The 17,500-nt window shown below is 41.0% G+C and overlaps 1 protein-coding gene across 1 annotated transcript in view; it reads right to left on the reverse strand.

Moving 5' to 3' along the window:
- Positions 1-17,500, reverse strand: part of PIKFYVE (phosphoinositide kinase, FYVE-type zinc finger containing) — a 199,576-nt gene that overhangs the window by 125,716 nt on the left and 56,360 nt on the right. The window contains exons 15-22 of the mRNA XM_085890455.1: positions 16,560-16,689; positions 14,008-14,022; positions 11,730-11,921; positions 11,176-11,266; positions 9,782-9,957; positions 8,147-8,271; positions 4,192-5,749; positions 3,958-4,063 (exon numbers count right to left, since the gene is read on the reverse strand). Coding sequence (XP_085746581.1) covers positions 3,958-4,063; positions 4,192-5,749; positions 8,147-8,271; positions 9,782-9,957; positions 11,176-11,266; positions 11,730-11,921; positions 14,008-14,022; positions 16,560-16,689 — 2,393 coding nt within the window. The remainder of the gene's footprint in view (positions 1-3,957; positions 4,064-4,191; positions 5,750-8,146; positions 8,272-9,781; positions 9,958-11,175; positions 11,267-11,729; positions 11,922-14,007; positions 14,023-16,559; positions 16,690-17,500) is intronic.

Genomic DNA, 17,500 nt, shown 5'->3' on the forward strand with positions numbered 1-17,500 from the left:
AAAAAATTTATACTATAATCACCGAAGATGAGCATGCTATATGTATTGTTTTGTTAACCTAAAATATGAAAATTAATTAAACATTTTACAAGATATCGCTCAATGTTGGAAAATCACAAAATGAAACTACGACTTGTGCAGAGGCAATATGGTTGTTTTGAGTCATGCCACACTTGCAATTGGGCAAAGTTTGGTTTTGCAGTACATGGTCTGCCAGGATTATAAAATATGGTGATTGTGGGATGATGATTGCGCAAAAAACATATGGTTGAGACAGAACCAGTGATGAGTGACAGTTTGACGGTATCATGTAGTTGGTGATTGCAAATAAAAAAAACAAAATAAAAAACAAAACAAAAACAAGGAAAACCGGAAAATAATTAAATCAGTGGGGTAACAAACATGAGCAGTGCAAACATCGGGAATAAGAAATAAATAAATAAATAAATAAATAAATAAATAATATATTTTGGGTATGATAAGATTCATTGATGTATATTAAAAGTAGATCTATAGAATTTAGTCGAAATAGAATGTATTTCTTATATAATGCCTCATGCAGCAAATACTCGTTTTATCTCATCCTTGTTGCCTTTTGTCTGGATCTAAAGAACGTATTCGGTAGAAAGGGTCCAATGTTTCAGCACTACAAGGAAGTGCCATTCATCGATTTGGAACAGCTGTGCAAACATTGTGGTGAAGGAAATCAGCTGCGAGTCCTTTACAACTTGAGGGTGGAAGGACCTTATGCTCGTGGTGCCATGGGGCACTCCATTGATGTCAGAGCTACAAGATGGGTATGTGTAAATTATGTAAATCGCCAAGAAAATTCTGGAGATTGGGAACAAAACCATACCACTGTGGTCTAGGTTGGAACTTTTGATTGGCTGGTGCTGGGAGGGGTTGCACAGTCAGCAATTCAGCGAGAAAAACCAGTGCAGTGGCACTGCATCAATGTTAACACAGGTATTGTCTTTTTAATCAACACAACAAAGTAGAACAGTAATACCCCTATTTATGTCTCCCCTTTTATATGGTTTTTCAAAGAGTCAGACCCCCAACATTTGTGGGGAATACGTTCTTGAAAAATGCTACAAACGTCGGGACATTGCTTTTTTTTTTCATAAAAATAGTCTCAGCTCATGGAAGAGCGATCACACAGAACAAATCAGGATAACACAACAAACGGAACAGCAGGACGACGCCATTTTAAAGCCAAGGAGACCCGACGACAAGAAACCTTCCCTCTTCACTAACTGCTGGGGAGACAACGAAGGATTAATGAAAAACAAGTCACTGCGTTTTAAATGCGAGTGAAATTTAGTTTGTTGTGGTTTAATCATAATCATAATAACCAGCACACTAAAAGGAATCGTCAAACTTCATGACCCACGAATATGTGGGGTCCGTGAAAAGCAGGACCACAAATGCCAGGGTCCAACAGCACGTCATCACTTTATTCATGCCACCACTAGATCTGTGCCGGCCCAACCCACACTTATGTCGCTGACAGCATCCAGCCTTTATCGTATCAATCACCTAAATCCTCGCCTCTACCAACCATGTCCACAAACTACTTTGTGTCGTGCATAAATAAATGTACTCAACTGTAGAGTCGTGAAGAAGCAGTGTAAAAGTGTTACCTTAAGAGGTGAAATTAGAGGTTATTCTGCAAAAGGATGCTGGTGAACGTGTGGTTTCTGTTGCTGGGTGATGAAGTGTGCCTCCGACTACGGTGCGTACCATCTATAAAAATGCTGACATTCATTGCAAGTCATGGCTGGTTTGACTGCTTCCAGAAGAGGTACCAAAGGAAAGAAAAATGAAAACTCTAAAATATGTTCTTTCGGTAAAAAGCAAAATATAACTGGTGATGTGGTGCTGTGAGGAACGCATCCCCACTTATTCCATTTGTTTCTGCTAAAAATTGCATTCATTTACATACTTTCGATATTTGTCAGACCTTTCATGAATGCATCCCTGATGTAAACTGTGGTTTAACAGTAATAGCTCGGTCTGAATAACAAACCCAAACAAGAAAAAGAGCAATCAGAGATTGCAGACCCTCATCAGGACTTGCTTTGTGTAGTGTTTGTGCAGTTTTGTGCGGCATTTGGGTACTCGTGTGTTACGTAATTAATAATAGACATAATTAGAAGTGCCACTTTTCACTGCTGGCAGTGAAGATGTCCCGCTTTGATCGGACACTTGACCTCGACCCATGACGTTTATTATTATTACATTGAATTCAGAATGGGTTTAAAATAAATTCAAATCAAATGGAGTAAATACTGTCAGTATGCTATGTATTATTTTGTCTTCCTTCGTCCTGCATGGGAGTCATCAGAAGGAACCTGAACAAGCACAAAGCAAATATAAAGTCATCAGGAGGAACCTGGATAGGATTCTGGTTTCAGCTACTCGTCCTCCACCCTCAAACCCATCCAGGCACAGCTAAATGAACCTTATTCAAAAGGAGGAAAATAAATAAATAAAAAATAAAAAATAAACAAAAGTAAAAACACAGATCAAAAAAGTAAATTTTGGCTGTCAGACCATGTGTCCGATCAGGTTGAAACTTAAAATATATATTCCTCATAAATACTCTATCTTAATTATGAAGTTTCACATTGATCGATGAAGCGGTACAAGAGAAAGAATTTTTTTTTTTCCAAGATTTTCACTCAATTCAATATGGCGGCCAGACCATCATGTGATCTATCAATTATAATTGAATACCCTGGTTATAATTATTCGTGAATACCCTGGTATAACCAAGGCTTGTGGAATATTTGTGAAATTTCCCCTCGATCTGTCCTGCTGTTCTGGAGAAGATTTTTTTTGAAGATTTTTGAGTAAATCCAAACCATGTAACCAATAATGTCATCAATCTTTTTTCTGTGGCCCAATTTATGTCTAAATGACCCTCAAAAATTTGCATACTGATCAGATGTAGTGTTCTATGCAATTATGACATAACAAAGGCACATTTGACATCATAAAAACCAAATAATTGTTAAAAACCCCAAACATTCTCTGATGAGTACTTGCTGAATTTTCTTGCCATGTGCTGAATTTCAATTTTTTTTTCATTGGTGTGGTTTCGGAGATAGAGGTCCAAAGTTTTTACTCTTTCCCCCAACATGGCTGCCGCCACACCACGTGACCAATGATATCGTAATTATCATTTCAACATTCCACAAGAGTAGTTGCTACTGTGGTGAAAATTGCGTCAATCCAACAAGCAGTTGCAAAGAACACTACTAAAGTTCTGTGCAGAGAAACAAACAGACCCAAAAGCAATGCCCTCTCCTCTGGCGAGAGTAATGAGGACTACTTCAGATCACTACATTCGGCATGCAACAAGTGTGTGTCCTTCCTTAGTCAAACCAAAATATGTCTTGCTAATCTCAAGGACAAAATCTCCAACCAGTCACCTTCCAAAACGTCCTATTGGTAGCTTGGCCAGACATTCTTTTGTGTTTACCCCGCTCCATTCCTCACTCACCTCAAGACAAGGAAGAATGTCTCAACTCGGTGTTTGCCTCCACATCTTGCTTACCCAACCCATATTACCCCTCATACCCACTGCCTTTCACACCCAAGAATGTAAAGGTTTTTTTTCTGGTTTTAACTCTGCAACCCAAAAGGTATCAGTGACAGGTTCTCAAATTCTGCTTTGTTGTGCTTGTATCTCCTTTGTTTGCTCAATTTAATGAGTCCATCCCCTTTGGCTACCTCCTTGTCTTTCTGAAAGTATGCAAACATTGCTCCAATTCATGAAAATAGGACCGCACATCCTGAAGCTCACATGAATCAGGAGCAACAGTCACTCAAATCCCCCGCAGACCCCTTAGAGTAGGGGTGGGGAACCTTTTTCCTGTCAAGGGCCATTTCGATTTTTAGAACATCCTTCGAGGGCCATGCAAAATTATTGAACACGTATATCGGACTCACCGAATGCGATGGCTGGAACCGTTTCTCTTTGGCGAGGCGTTTGGTGTCAGGTGGTAGTGATGATGATGCTTCACGCAGCTGGTTTCGCAGGTTTGGGTCAGTCAGTCTTGAGCGGAACAGAGTCTTTGCAAGAGTCGGTTTTGAAAAGAACTGCTCACAGTTGTAGGTCGTCCCAAACAGTGATGCAAACTGCAGTGCATGTCTCCTCAGAATGGGAAAATCCTCAGCACGTACTCGAGCAAAGGGAGGTTGTTGTACCTAGCTTTGAGCTCGTCATTGCTTTGCAGCTCAATGATTTCATGTTGTAGGTTGTCAGGCACATCAGCTGGTTCCACATTAAATAGCCTGGCAAATATGTTCAGTTCCCTTTGTTTACTTTTCATGTCCTGGAACCTCTCTCCAAATGCCTGGAGGAGTTTTTCACACTCAGCAGCATATTCAGATGTCACAGCAGGCTTTTGTTCTTGCAGAGTGGGAAAGTGGACAGCGTTTCCCCTTTCCAGTTGCACTTGCCACAGCTTTAGCTTCGCTTCAAATGATTTCACATTTGATTTCAGAGAGCTGAGAAGCTGGTTGGGACCTTCGAGCTTGATGTTCAGCTCTGACAGGTACTTGGTAATGTCCACCATGAAGCCCAAATCACACAGCCACTTGCTATCACCGAGTTCCATGACAGGTTTCCCCTTCATTTCCATGAACTGTTTCACTTCTTCTCTCAGTGAGTAAAACCGTGTGAACATATTTCCACGACTCAGCCACCGCACCTCACAGTGGTAAACCAGATCTCCGTACTCTGACTCCAGTTCACTCAGTAGCTCCTTGAACTGGCGGCTATTCAGCCATCTGCTTTTGATGACGTTTATGGTGGAAACGACAGTTGTAATCACATTTTTGAGCTTCAGGTACTGTGCACACAGATTCTCTTGGTGTATAATACAGTGGCATACAACTAACTCACTTGGATCGAGACTGAGACAACTCATTTCTTTTTTGACCAATGCAGTCAATCCCTTTTGCACACAAACCATGGCTGGGGCTCCATCCGTGGCCAGGCCACTTAACTTGTCAAACTGCAGTTCGAATTTGTTCATTGCCAAAACAACTTGCTCAAACAAATCCTCACCTTTGATGGTGCCATGCATGGCTTGCAAAGACAGCAACTCCTCGCTCGTATCAAACTCAGCTGTAATCCCCCGCACAAAAATGGCTAGTTTGGCAGTGTTTATGTCCGTTGTCTCATCGCAGGCCAGAGAGAAAAACTGGAAATCTCTTGCGGTGTCCTTCAGTGTTTTCTCAATATCTTGTGCCATTTCAGTAATCCCATCTGAGACAGTTCTTCGAGACAAACTGACACTTTGGAACAATTTAACTTTGTCCAGTGCGAGCAGCTCCGCAGTGGCAACAAGGCACTCCTTCACAAATTCTCCTTCTGAATGCGGCATCAGCTTCTTAGCGATTATCTCACTCACCACAAAACTAGCATGCGTAGTGTTGTATCGGTCAGATTGTGGTCTTAAAATGAAGACTGCTTGTTGAGCACCAAAACTCCGCCGAAGAGCGTTAACTTTATCCAAGCGCATTTGTCCTTTCAACTCGTCCAGTTTAGCATGTTTCGAGCTGCAATGACGCTCGAGGTTGGACTTTTTCATCACCGAGAGCGCTTCCCGACAAACTAGGCATACTGGCTTGTCTTTGACTTCCACAAATAAATAATCGTTTGCCCATTTCTCTTGGAAAGTGCGACATTCCGCATCTACCTTTCTTTTCTTGTAAGTCGCCATGTTTGCATATACTGAATGAAATGATGACATGAGATTACGCGATCACACATTACGTTACGGACATGCTGCATTCACTGACCCTGAACGTGAAACACAGATGACAGCTGTCCGTTTAATTAATTTTTTTAGGAAAAAAATAATCGGTCTGGAGTTTTTTTTTTGTGTTGTATATTTTTAGCAAACGAAGTGAGCTTCATACTTAACGCGTGCACATGAGAGAATAGGAAACAACAACAACACAATACCCTTGACAATTTGGAATCCGTGTCATTGGCTATGACCCTTTTGCTTCCGGTTGATTTTAAACGCTGTGCGGTGTAAAACACGATTGGGTTTTATTTCTATCTTGTGAATATTACTTAACGCGTGCACATGAGAGAATAGGAAACAACAACACAATACCATGGCAATTTGGAATCCGTGCGGTTGGCTATGACCCTTTTGCTTCCGTTTTTTTTTTGCTTCTGGGTATTTTTTGTTTCCGGTTTTTGTCATGAGGAATGATGCATGCTGAGAGATAAAGGCATCGTCGGAGACATGAAAGGCCCAAATAATATCAGACATGGTGTACATTTTCTCCACTGATTTTAATAAAGATATCTCCCGCATCATCAAAAAATAATTTTTAATCATGATTTACGTTATTTGATCGCTGATCCCGAATCCAGGCCGAAGTAAGCGGAAATTGCATATACAGTTGTGAACAAGTTATAGATAAAGTCAGAAGTGAATGTCAGAAGAATACTACGATCGCTTCTCGTATTAATTTTTTTTTTCGACGAGATCCTGTTCTAGGCGGTGTAGTTGTCGTTGTGAAGGTAATGTTGAGGAATTTTTTTTTCCAGATGAGATCCTTAGTCCATGAGGCTGACCACTTTGTCGGTACCAAATTAGTGCCCGGTTGTGTTTGGTATCATTGGAAAGCTTATGACCTCTATGTTGTGGAAATGCATGATAGCAAGCAAAACAGAGGAGCTGAAGTGTTGAATGAGCCAAATTCAAAATGACCGACGCTGAATTCCTGTCGTTTTTCAATATTTGAGAAATTTTAATCCACATGGCAGAATATGCATATGTAGCTGCATATTTCATTACTCTGATGTTATATACACTACTTGAAATAGATAAAGTAAATTGAAACTTTCAGAAATGTAAAATCCAACATTGCGCAAATACAAAAAGTGTCATAACTTTGGAAATAGTCCACAAAAAGGAGTGATTTTGTTGTGTGTGTTTGTATATATATATATATATATATATATATATATATATATATATATATATATATATATATATATATATATATATATATATATATATATATATATATATATATATATATATATATGTATATATATATATATGTATTTATGTATATATATATATATATATATATATATATATATATATATATATATATATATATATATATATATATATATATATATATATATGTGTGTATGTATGTATGTATGTATGTATGTATGTATGTATGTATGTATGTATGTATGTATGTATGTATGTATGTATGTATGTATATATATATATATATGGATTCCATTAAAACCATACATGATGCAATCAAACCCTTCCTTGTCATGCAGCAAAAGAAGTGGAATACATCAAAATGAAAAAGCGATATTAGTGTCTTGTGTTACGTTTTAGAATATTTAGTAGAGGTGTTAGTATTCAGTGGCTGATCCATCTATTGATGAAATTTGATACTCAATAGGCCTACCAGGACTCGGCCATCACTTGTCTGGTAATCTATACAGGGAATTCTTTACAGTTTGGAGTATAAGTGATGATTCGCTCCATTGTTTTGAGTTGTGGCCTTATCCCTGAACATTTTTAAAATATTGTACTGGTGGGAGATAGAAATAGATTATGTGTTTTTCTAACATATCAAATCATATTATAGCATATATTCAAAATCGTTCATTTCTTAGTCTGTCTGTAGGCTTGAAATGCAAAAATCTGTACTGTTGCAATGCACTTTTTTGCTTCATGTAGTAATTTGAGACTGCACTCATGCAATAAGTTGCGTTTGTTTTCATTATAACAAATGATTGTTGTTGCTTTATTTCAGGTATCCCAATCAAACATAAAGAATAATAGGCATGCAATCCTCGAACAGTGGTGAAGAGCACTCACAGACCGCTTTTCAAACAGATTCACCACCAAGCAAAAGATCTAAACCTTTTTGTGTTATCCATTATCCAGAGGAAGATTCCCAAGCTCCGCTCACTTCACCAAAAGATGTTTCATCATGGCAGACATTGCTAAATGCTGCATGTGTACGTCAGCATGTCCCATTGCTGGAGAAAGCTCAAAATCTATCAGAAGGACAGGTGCCCGACATAGTTTACCATAGATAGTGTCGGTCACGCTTTACATTGAAACGTGACCTTCAGCTCTTAGAAAAACATCGAGAAAGGCCTGATGATGGTGACACCACAGTATTTGGTAGCAGTAAACATCTTCCCAGGTCAAAGCCTTCAACAGCAAGGGTTTACGAAACAAAATGCATATTCTGTGAAAGAGAAAAGTATAAAAAACAAAGAACAAGAGAATCAATTGTACAGTGCACAGAGCTGCGATGCGATAAGAGAATACGGGAGTGCGCAATGCAAAAGAGCGACCCGAAGATCTTAGCAGTTGCTTGAAGAGACTTAGTTGCCGCTGAGGCACATTACCACCACTCATGTTACCGCATGTACACTAATAAAGGTGGTGAAACTGCAACAACTGATGCGTCTCCTGATGCCGAAGAAGACTGCCTGTACAACGAGGCTGAAAGACATGCGAACGAATTGCTCTACACATTTATCCGTGATGATTTATTCACGAATCCTCGTGTATTAAAGATGATTGATCTCACAACAATCGTCGTTGAGGTGAGGTCAAACACAGGGATCACCATGACCAAAGAATCCACCAAGAAGCATATTCGACGAAATATTGAAAAGGAATTTGCAGATACTTTACATTTCTGTAAAGATGATAAAGGGAAAACACTCGTATTCCCTCACACCCTCACAATCTACGAACTTGTGAAAGAGAACCAGAAGCTCAAGGACAAGATAGAAACCCTTACAGCAGTAGCATCTGGTGATTCTTCTGTTGTCATCAAAGCTGGCCAAATAATTCGATCTTCCATAAAAGAGATCCGCCAGGATTAAGTGTGGCCTTTCACGCCGCTTTGGTGAACTGGAGTGGCTTCCGATTACCAAAACTTCTGCAAATCTTCATAACGTGTGTCCTTTCAGGTGAACCAAGCTATCACAGTGCCTCGTAGAAAATTCAACTGTTAGTAGATTCATATGGCCAAGATCTGGTCTACAGTGTCACCTGTGGTCGTGTGAAACCACCGAAGCACACCTTGCTATCAAATGCAGTGAAAACACTGACAGGAAACTCGGAAATCATCCAGATAATGAACAAACTAGGGCATGGAGTTTCATATACTGTTCGAGGAAAACGACACTGCCTTGAGCCTTCAGAAAATAGCCTCATCCTCAGATGATTCTGTCCCACTTCCTGATTGTGTTAACCCCTACATATATTCCACTCTCGTTTGGAACAATATAGATTTCCTCGAGGAAACTGCAACAGGAGCAGGAACAAGCCACAGGGTCAATGGCATCATTGTCCAACAAAAGGTGTATTGGTCCTTAGCTGGAATCGCACGACCTGTAATAGAAAAGAAAAAGCAACGTTCCATCAAATATGAAGAACAATAGCTTCCAATTTATAACACTGGGAAAAGAGAAGGACCTGGAAGCAAAACAGTTGCTGAAGAATACCATGCTCTTCCTCAAAAATCCATCCACAGAAAGGACTTGATCTGGATTCTTCTACGGCAAATGCACCCGGAAACCAAATTATTCCAGGATGGACAGGAATCAACATCATTATGAGACAGGACCAGACAGTTCATCAGCACAACCTAGGCTATCTTAACCCAATCAATTTTCCAGCAACCAGCATGGCGACAGCAGCTGAGATTTTGAACAGGTCAATGAAGGTAAAAGAAAGCCTACATCTTCAAGAGGTTGTACTGGTATTCGACCAGGCCCTTTATTCCAAAGTGGCAGAAGTTCTGTGGAAACACAGATGTCAATATCCCGGAGTAATTCTTCGCCTCGGCTCTTTTTATATGGTCTGCAACTTTCTGGGAATACTTGGAAAACGTTTTGAGGATGCAGGCCTGCGTGACCTTTGCATTGAGGCAGGAATCGTGGCAGAGGGGTCTGTAACGAGTGTCATGGCAGGCAGTACAACAGGTCTCTCCGAACGCACAAATACATATATGAGGCCCTTTTCAGATTGCTATGGGTGGGATTTCTGCTATGGCTGAAGGACCAACAACTGACACAGATGAACCAGATCGATCAGTTATTGGAATTACTGAGTAATCTTCTAGACACTTCTCGTCAAAGTTCCAAATATGAAGAGACGCTGAACCATGAATTGTTCTTGCAGAGGCTGGAACACTTTGAGAAATATTGTGAACAACTACGGCACACCAATGGACCTCTTTCAGCGTTATGGATGTCATACTTTGACATGGTTGGGGGAGTATTGCTGGCCCTAATTCGCTCTTCCAGAGAAGGTGATTGGAATTTACACATGGCTGCAGTTTGTGGCATGATTGTCTGGTGCTTCGCCTATGACCGACAGAATTATGCCCGGTACCTTCCAGTATACTACGCTGAAATGTCCCAGCTCAGAAATGACCATCCAGAAGTGCTTCAACACTTCCTTGAAGGAGAGTTTTCTGTCCAACTAGGAGAAAAGAACCCCTTTGCTGACGTACCCTTGGACCAGACAATTGAAGAGACAGCCAATCGTGACACAAAAGTTGCGGGAGGAGTGCGCAAGTATAGTCTCAAACCTGGTCCAGTGAGTCGGTTCTTCCTTACAGCAGAATACCAGTCATTCTTCTTGCGTCATCTCCGAGACATGTCACAGGCAAATCTGATCATGGACATGTTGACAATTGCACAGCAAATTGGGAACTCGAGGCGAGTTCTGTAACTCTGTCCGAGTTACAGAACAGCAGAATTTAAAAGGATGAACTGGCTGTCAATGCTGTTGTAGAAACTCTGCAAAACTGGGTTAATCCCTTTGAAGAAAATCAACAAGAACTAGTCAGTCTGTCTGCAGCTGCTGCTGCAACAAGGCAGATTGCCACAGTTGCTAGAAGCAGAAAAGCGTGGTGAGGCAGCTAATCAGAGCTTTAAGTCTGAAAGACTCGAATCAAGTCCACCAGTCGTGAAATTTCATGATCCATTACCTAAGCTGAGGCTCAAGACCTTTTTCAGATGTGACCAAGAAGCAGAAGAAAGTTTCTTCAAATGGAAAAGAAATGATTCTGAAAGCAGACCGAAAGTTGTTTGGGCAAATGGTACTCATTGCACAAACAAGAAAGAACCTGGATAAGAAAGATGTCCTGGCACATCCCCGAGGTGCGCTGCCATGGTCTCCAGCCTGTGAAGATGGGAGTATCAGGAAGACAAACAAAGCTGTGTTGGCCAGAGCATTACAAAAAAGATGCACAAGCAGAGAACATTCCCACACCATCAGCCACGATTATTGATGGCATGGCTTTGGCTCAAAAGATGAAGGGGGACCAGAAAACATTTGGAGACATTGCAAACACCTTGCTTCTTTCTGCAATTAGAGAAGGTGCACACAGTACTAGGATTGACATAGTGTTTGATGTGTATCAACCACACAGCATAAAACACCACGAAAGAGCGAGATGAAGCAAGAATCCAAGCATACAGTTCAAGAATATAACTTCCCAACAAATTGTCTGTCAGTGGAGAAGTTACCTGCAGAGTAGTGACAAGACTGAACTCATTGAATTTCTGTTTCAGGAATGGCAACAACCACATTCAAGGTCATCATTGCAGTCAAAGCATATGTTTGTAACCTCAAAGGAGAAGTGCATCAAAATTACTGACTCAGCAGTTGAAGACTTACCGGAGCTTTGCTGCCAGCAAGAAGAAGCAGACACGAGGGTACTGCTTCATGGAAAACACGCAAGTGACACCGGAAGTGCAGCTGACGACACAGATGTCTTCCATTTGAGCATGGCGTTCTGTACACAAATTACTGCTCCTCTTTATCAGAAATGTGGGACTAAAACTCGCACACATTACATAGACATCACAGCTGTTGTCAACATGAATGGATCTGATGTCTCAGAGGCAGTTATTGGATTGCACGCTTTTACTGGTTGCGACTCCGTCAGTGCCTTCGCAGGTTGTGGGAAAATGAAAGCATTCAAACTGGTCAAAGCAAATCAGAATTTCCAGAGTCTCTTTAAGGAGCTTTGCCAATAGTGGAGTCTTTCGTCTTCTCTTCAAGATCGATTGGAACGTTTTGTTTGTGCCATGTATGATGCTACATCTGGAGATGCTTCAGTCAACGAGTTTCGGTACAAACTATTTTGTGCAAAGAAAGGTGAGAAAGAGTCCTACCAGTTACCGCCATGTGCAGATAGTCTTGGAAAACATGCACGGCGAGCAAATTATCAAACCACAATTTGGAGACAGAGTTTTATGAACGATCCCAAGACGGCCAATCCTGCAGGCTATGGCTGGAAATTCGTTGGCGATGGTGATGACAGACACTTAGCCGTAGACTGGATGGATGGTGCACCGGCCCCCCGACGCTGTTCTTGAGATGCTGTCCTGCAAATGTCGGAAGTTCTGTCGAGTTCCTCAGTGTCTGTGCTGCAAATGGATTGAAGTGTTCTGACATTTGTAGTTTGAGCCCATGTGAAAACCAACCAATGAACGACGGTACAGAGAGCGAAATGGAGTTGAGCAGCGAAGACGATTATGAAACTGAAGACTATTTGTTCAAATATTTCAAGATTGTATACTTTCATAATTGTGTTTGAATAACAACAATAATGTGTTTGTCTTATAACATGCCTTGTATTTTATTATTTTTTTGTTACAGCTGCGACATTTGAAATCTGGACCAAATGATCAACTTGATGTCGAAAGCACATAATTACATATTTTCTATGATAGAATTAGTTTCCTATATATGTAAGGTGTCATTTATTGACAAGGTTCAAATTATATTAAGATGTATTCAAGGTACTGTTATTATAGTGCCTGAGTTGAAGTTTCTAATGTCGTTCTACATGTTGGAAGACACATTTTTTCGAAGTGAAGAAAAACATTTGTTTCGCATCAAGGGGTCCGCAGTATTTCATGTCTGTTGTCTGTGAGTGTTTTCATTTTCTTCTTATGTTTATACGACTATAAACTGTATTCCATGAGCTTTCTTTTTATATATAGATTATACACATGAAAGGATATTAACAGTATAAAATGCTCCCAACTCAAATCCATGGTGTATAAAAATTATCGAAAATCTTCGATTTTGTGCAAGAGGGGGTCGCGTATAAACAGTGCTATTACACGATATAAGCTACAGATATTTCCTTGCTATCAAGTGATTTTGATACCCCAGGGGACCCATCTTTACAAAAAAAAAAATACTTGACGAGAACAGGGCACTTTGTTTGGTACCAATGACCAAAATTTTGGGCTCGGCCTCATGGACTATCTGTTCTAAGCAGTGTAGTTGTTGTGAAGGTAATGTTAAGGTAATATTTATTTTTTCATAGAAAAAGACTTTAATTTGATATATTTAAGAAGCGAATGCAAGACGAATTCTACGTTCGCTTCTAGGCTTTGCCTATTCCATATTGTGAATTGCCTCGTGGGCCGGATCAAACGGTCTCGCGAGCCATATACGGCCCGGAGGCCAGAGGTTCCCCACCCCTGCCATAGAGTTTAAACCCTGATTTTTTTTTTTTTAATGCCATGAACAAACTTTGGTACTTCACATGTGATAAAGGTTGTGGTCACGTTTCATTGAAATCGTGTGTGTAGTTTTGGAGAAGAGAGCAAATACCTATTTTTGGGAGTCAAACCCTCCCCCCACCCCACCCCTGGTAGATACCCTTAATGAGCACAGATTTTGATGTGGTCAATACACATTCATTAGTCATCAGATATGAAGGTTGTGGCCAAGTTTCATCAAAATTGTGTTTGGTTCATGCGATAATGACTGAAGTGTTTACAGACTCAATGACTTACGGACACTGCTCCATCGCATCTCATCAGACTAAAGTCCAGGTGAGCCGATAAAGGCCCTTAATGGCCACGTTGCGTGGCCACGTTGGCGCTGGCCACGTGCTTAATGGTGGATCCGTGCACACTGTATGGGGCATGCTCAATAGCAGGCAGACCTGTGCCGATAAATAAACAAAAAACATATCCTCCAACTATAGAGTCAGTGCATTTGCTTCCAATTACACATAAAATGATATAAACCATCATTACTGTTCATGTCTGAGTCTTTCCTCTTTTCAAATGGCCTGATCCCTGACCATCAGTTTTGGATTCTGTCCCAGTCACTCAACTATGGACATGCTGCTGATTCTCTCTCAATGGTTAGTGGCCCCAAATCACTACCGTCAGGACCATTTCCCTGGACAAATCTTGGGCATTAGACAGTCTGGCATCCTGCTCCACTTGTAAATTTTGCCTCCTCTGTGGCATACATGGTCTCTCATCTCAGAGAGATCGCAGCTTCTCGGTTAACTTACCACCTCCCTCCAGTCAAGCTCTCCACATTTTTTGAGCAATCTGTCCCTCTCAAATTCCTCCAGAATACATGCCTAACCTACCTGCTGGTTAAACTCTCAAAATCCAGGCTCACCGTTTCTGTAGCTAGCCTGGTGTTGGCTCAGTGGTCAGGGTGGCGGCTTGGGATCCTCGGGTCCTGAGTTCAAGCCCCGCCGGCCGCTGAATTAATACACCAGGGGGTTGACTCAGCCTGCCATCCTTCCGAGGTTTGCGAAATGAGTACCAATTCCAGTGTGTGTACTGGTAGAGGGGTACTGCATCAGCGACACAGTCGCGCTTCAAGAAATGATTGCTACCCCGGCAGCTAAGCTGCCATACGACCACCACCACCACTGCTTCTGTCCAAAAATGGAACACAGTATGTCCAATTTCACGATTGAGAATATCAAATCATTTTGGTTCAGTGCTCAACAGCTGCCACTGCTGCTTTGAACTAAACTTCTTTAAAGAACTACATTTCTCTGAGAGCTATGACTTGTATGGAGAGATAGAGGAGAAACTCCAGATGTGATTTCATGAAAAATCTGAAATTCAACAAAAATGGACATAGTGTGCACCTCCATTTTCTCATGTTTTTAGAACCACTTTCCTGAGGTTGTTCAATTCCACTCTATCCTCCAGGTATTCAAGGAGGTGGTGTACCACCACCCTACATCTTTCCATCCCCCCCCTCATAACTACCTAGGATCTTTGCGTTAACCCTACCTAACCCAATTCTCATACTTGCAGGTTACAGGGGTGTGTTACATTAGCAAGTGGCTTACTTACTGCTTGCCAAGTGGCTTACTCGATTCAAAGCGCTCATGCAAGCATTCCAACAGAACGGAGTGCTCGGTACCGCTTTACAATATGGCAGCCTCCAATGTAAACAATTGCAATTGTCTTACACTTTGTCACACTTGCAATTGCAACAAATGCTGTCCGTTGTTGTTGTCCTGTATATATGCTGTTCGTTGTCCAAACAACAACAAATGTTGTTTTCCGTTTTACTCGATCGTCTTGTGACAACTTCCCCAAATAAATTGATTGTGTTAGCAGCGGCTATAGAGAACTACATGAAGAGTAAAAGAAAGATAATTAAATTGGGAGTAATAAGGGGGAACCTCATTTCAAGCTGATCTTTGGACTTTCCACTGTGCATTTTGGGGAGAGGGGTGGAGGGGTTTTGCAAGTTTGTAGCTTTTAAAGAATTAGGATAAAAAGTAGAAGTAAAATAAAAGTATGAACTAAACATTTCAAAATGGTCCTTTGCGATAGTAGAATTGAAGAAATAACCACAAATTGTTTTGAATCCGACTACGGCGGCCATTTTTTGGGCATGTCACCTGAGCAAGTGTCTTGCTTAACGCTTGCCAAGTACCTCCCTTGATCACTTGCTCTGTTTGTCAAGCGGCTTGCAAAGCAGTTGATACAGAACACCTGGCTTGGCAAGGGAAAGCAAGGCAAGGCAAGGCAAGAAAGACCCCCACGTTCTTAAGCAGTGCCAAGCACTCAGTTCCATTGGCTTTCGAGTTGAGCACTTTCAATCAAGCATGTCACTTGGCAAGCATGATTATGGTAACATTTTGCTTTGAAACTCACAAAAAGAAAACAAAATGACCATTTGAAACTCATTCGATTCATATAAACACACATTTCTACCGCACACACATACAAAATACTGCAACTATTTAATTTCATGGAACAGGAAAATATCCGAAGCAAAACCCGGTTTGACTCAAACTCTGCTCAGAATTGCACCTCACCAAGTTTGAGTTCGGGACCTCAGTTCAGGTACAGCACTACTTCTTGTTCATGCATCCTCCTGATTATCGAATCCAAATGTAACGCCACTACATCATTGTCAGTTTGTTGACAATCTACCCTCGATCATCTCACTCTTCCATGAGCCTCAATCCTGTCGAGAATAATAATAATAAAACACAGGAAAATAGCTATTGCACAGCAAATTGGGATTGGATGTACACAAGAAGCATATATAGTGTTTGTACATTTTGATGTTCTGCATTTTTATGACTCCTTTGACATTGTATTAACAAAAGAGAAATAAAAACAAGAACCAAACCAACAAAACAGAAAACCAAGGTACGAAAGAGCAGGTCGAATATGTGTGGAGGAGGAACAAAAACACACTTACAGCAATCGCTCCATGGACTGTCTCTCCCCATTCTCCTCACGTAGGCCCTCCAAGGCGGTGTGCTGCCAACCCAAAGGGGTCAACAGCAACTCTGCATTGCTTTTTTCCACACTGCGATCATATAATGACTCTGAGAAGTGCCGACATCACACAAGAGGTGTCAATACGAATTTGGGTATTCCAAAGTCATAAAACCTATTTACCTGCGGGGTAGTGAATTGTGAGGCATTTTGCATATTCATACGGGTCCAGATGAGAAGACATCAATGCCGACCGATTGTATGAGAATTGCTGAACATATAATGAAGTTAAAATTACGTGTTTTTTGCTGTGCTCATGTGGTAATTATAGATGCATTGGTGCTCCAAAAACAAAGTAAACTTGTATGGGATTCAAGATAAGATTTATCAATGCTGAAAATGATGCAGAGCAGTGTAAAATTTTAATCTGGGCTTCATATTCAGTGTTTCCACTGTTGCGGTTTGAGGAACCGCATGCCTCCAAGGCAATGCCATCAAACGTATTGCGATCCCGATACAGTTATTCCATTAATGCATGTTTAGATAGTCCCTTCCCTTGTGTCTAGCAGGACAACGGGACGTGTGTTGCTGGGATCTCATAGCGAGGTCTGTTTACACCACTAACTTTATTTATATTCTTCTATTCTGCTTATTCCTGAGGTAAATCCAAATTTGGGTCCTCGCATAGGCCAGCAAGCACTGTGCTCGGCTACCCGATCGGCATAGCGTGGCACAGCATAGAGCTCCCATCCTCAAGCGATCCCTCAACCTAACTTTTGCGGCATGTCATAGAGTATGCTCAGCAGCTCAAGATGATCTGGGATTAGATTGCTGGTCGCATTGAAATGGCATACGAACGAATATCTCTTAAAGAGGCTGCACGAATGTTGTTTTCTCACAACACAGAAGCAAATGATCCAA

Source organism: Eptatretus burgeri, chromosome 8 (genome assembly GCF_056783735.1).
Source record: "Eptatretus burgeri isolate ZD-2024b chromosome 8, Ebu_testis_v1, whole genome shotgun sequence".
NCBI lineage: Eukaryota > Metazoa > Chordata > Myxini > Myxiniformes > Myxinidae > Eptatretus > Eptatretus burgeri.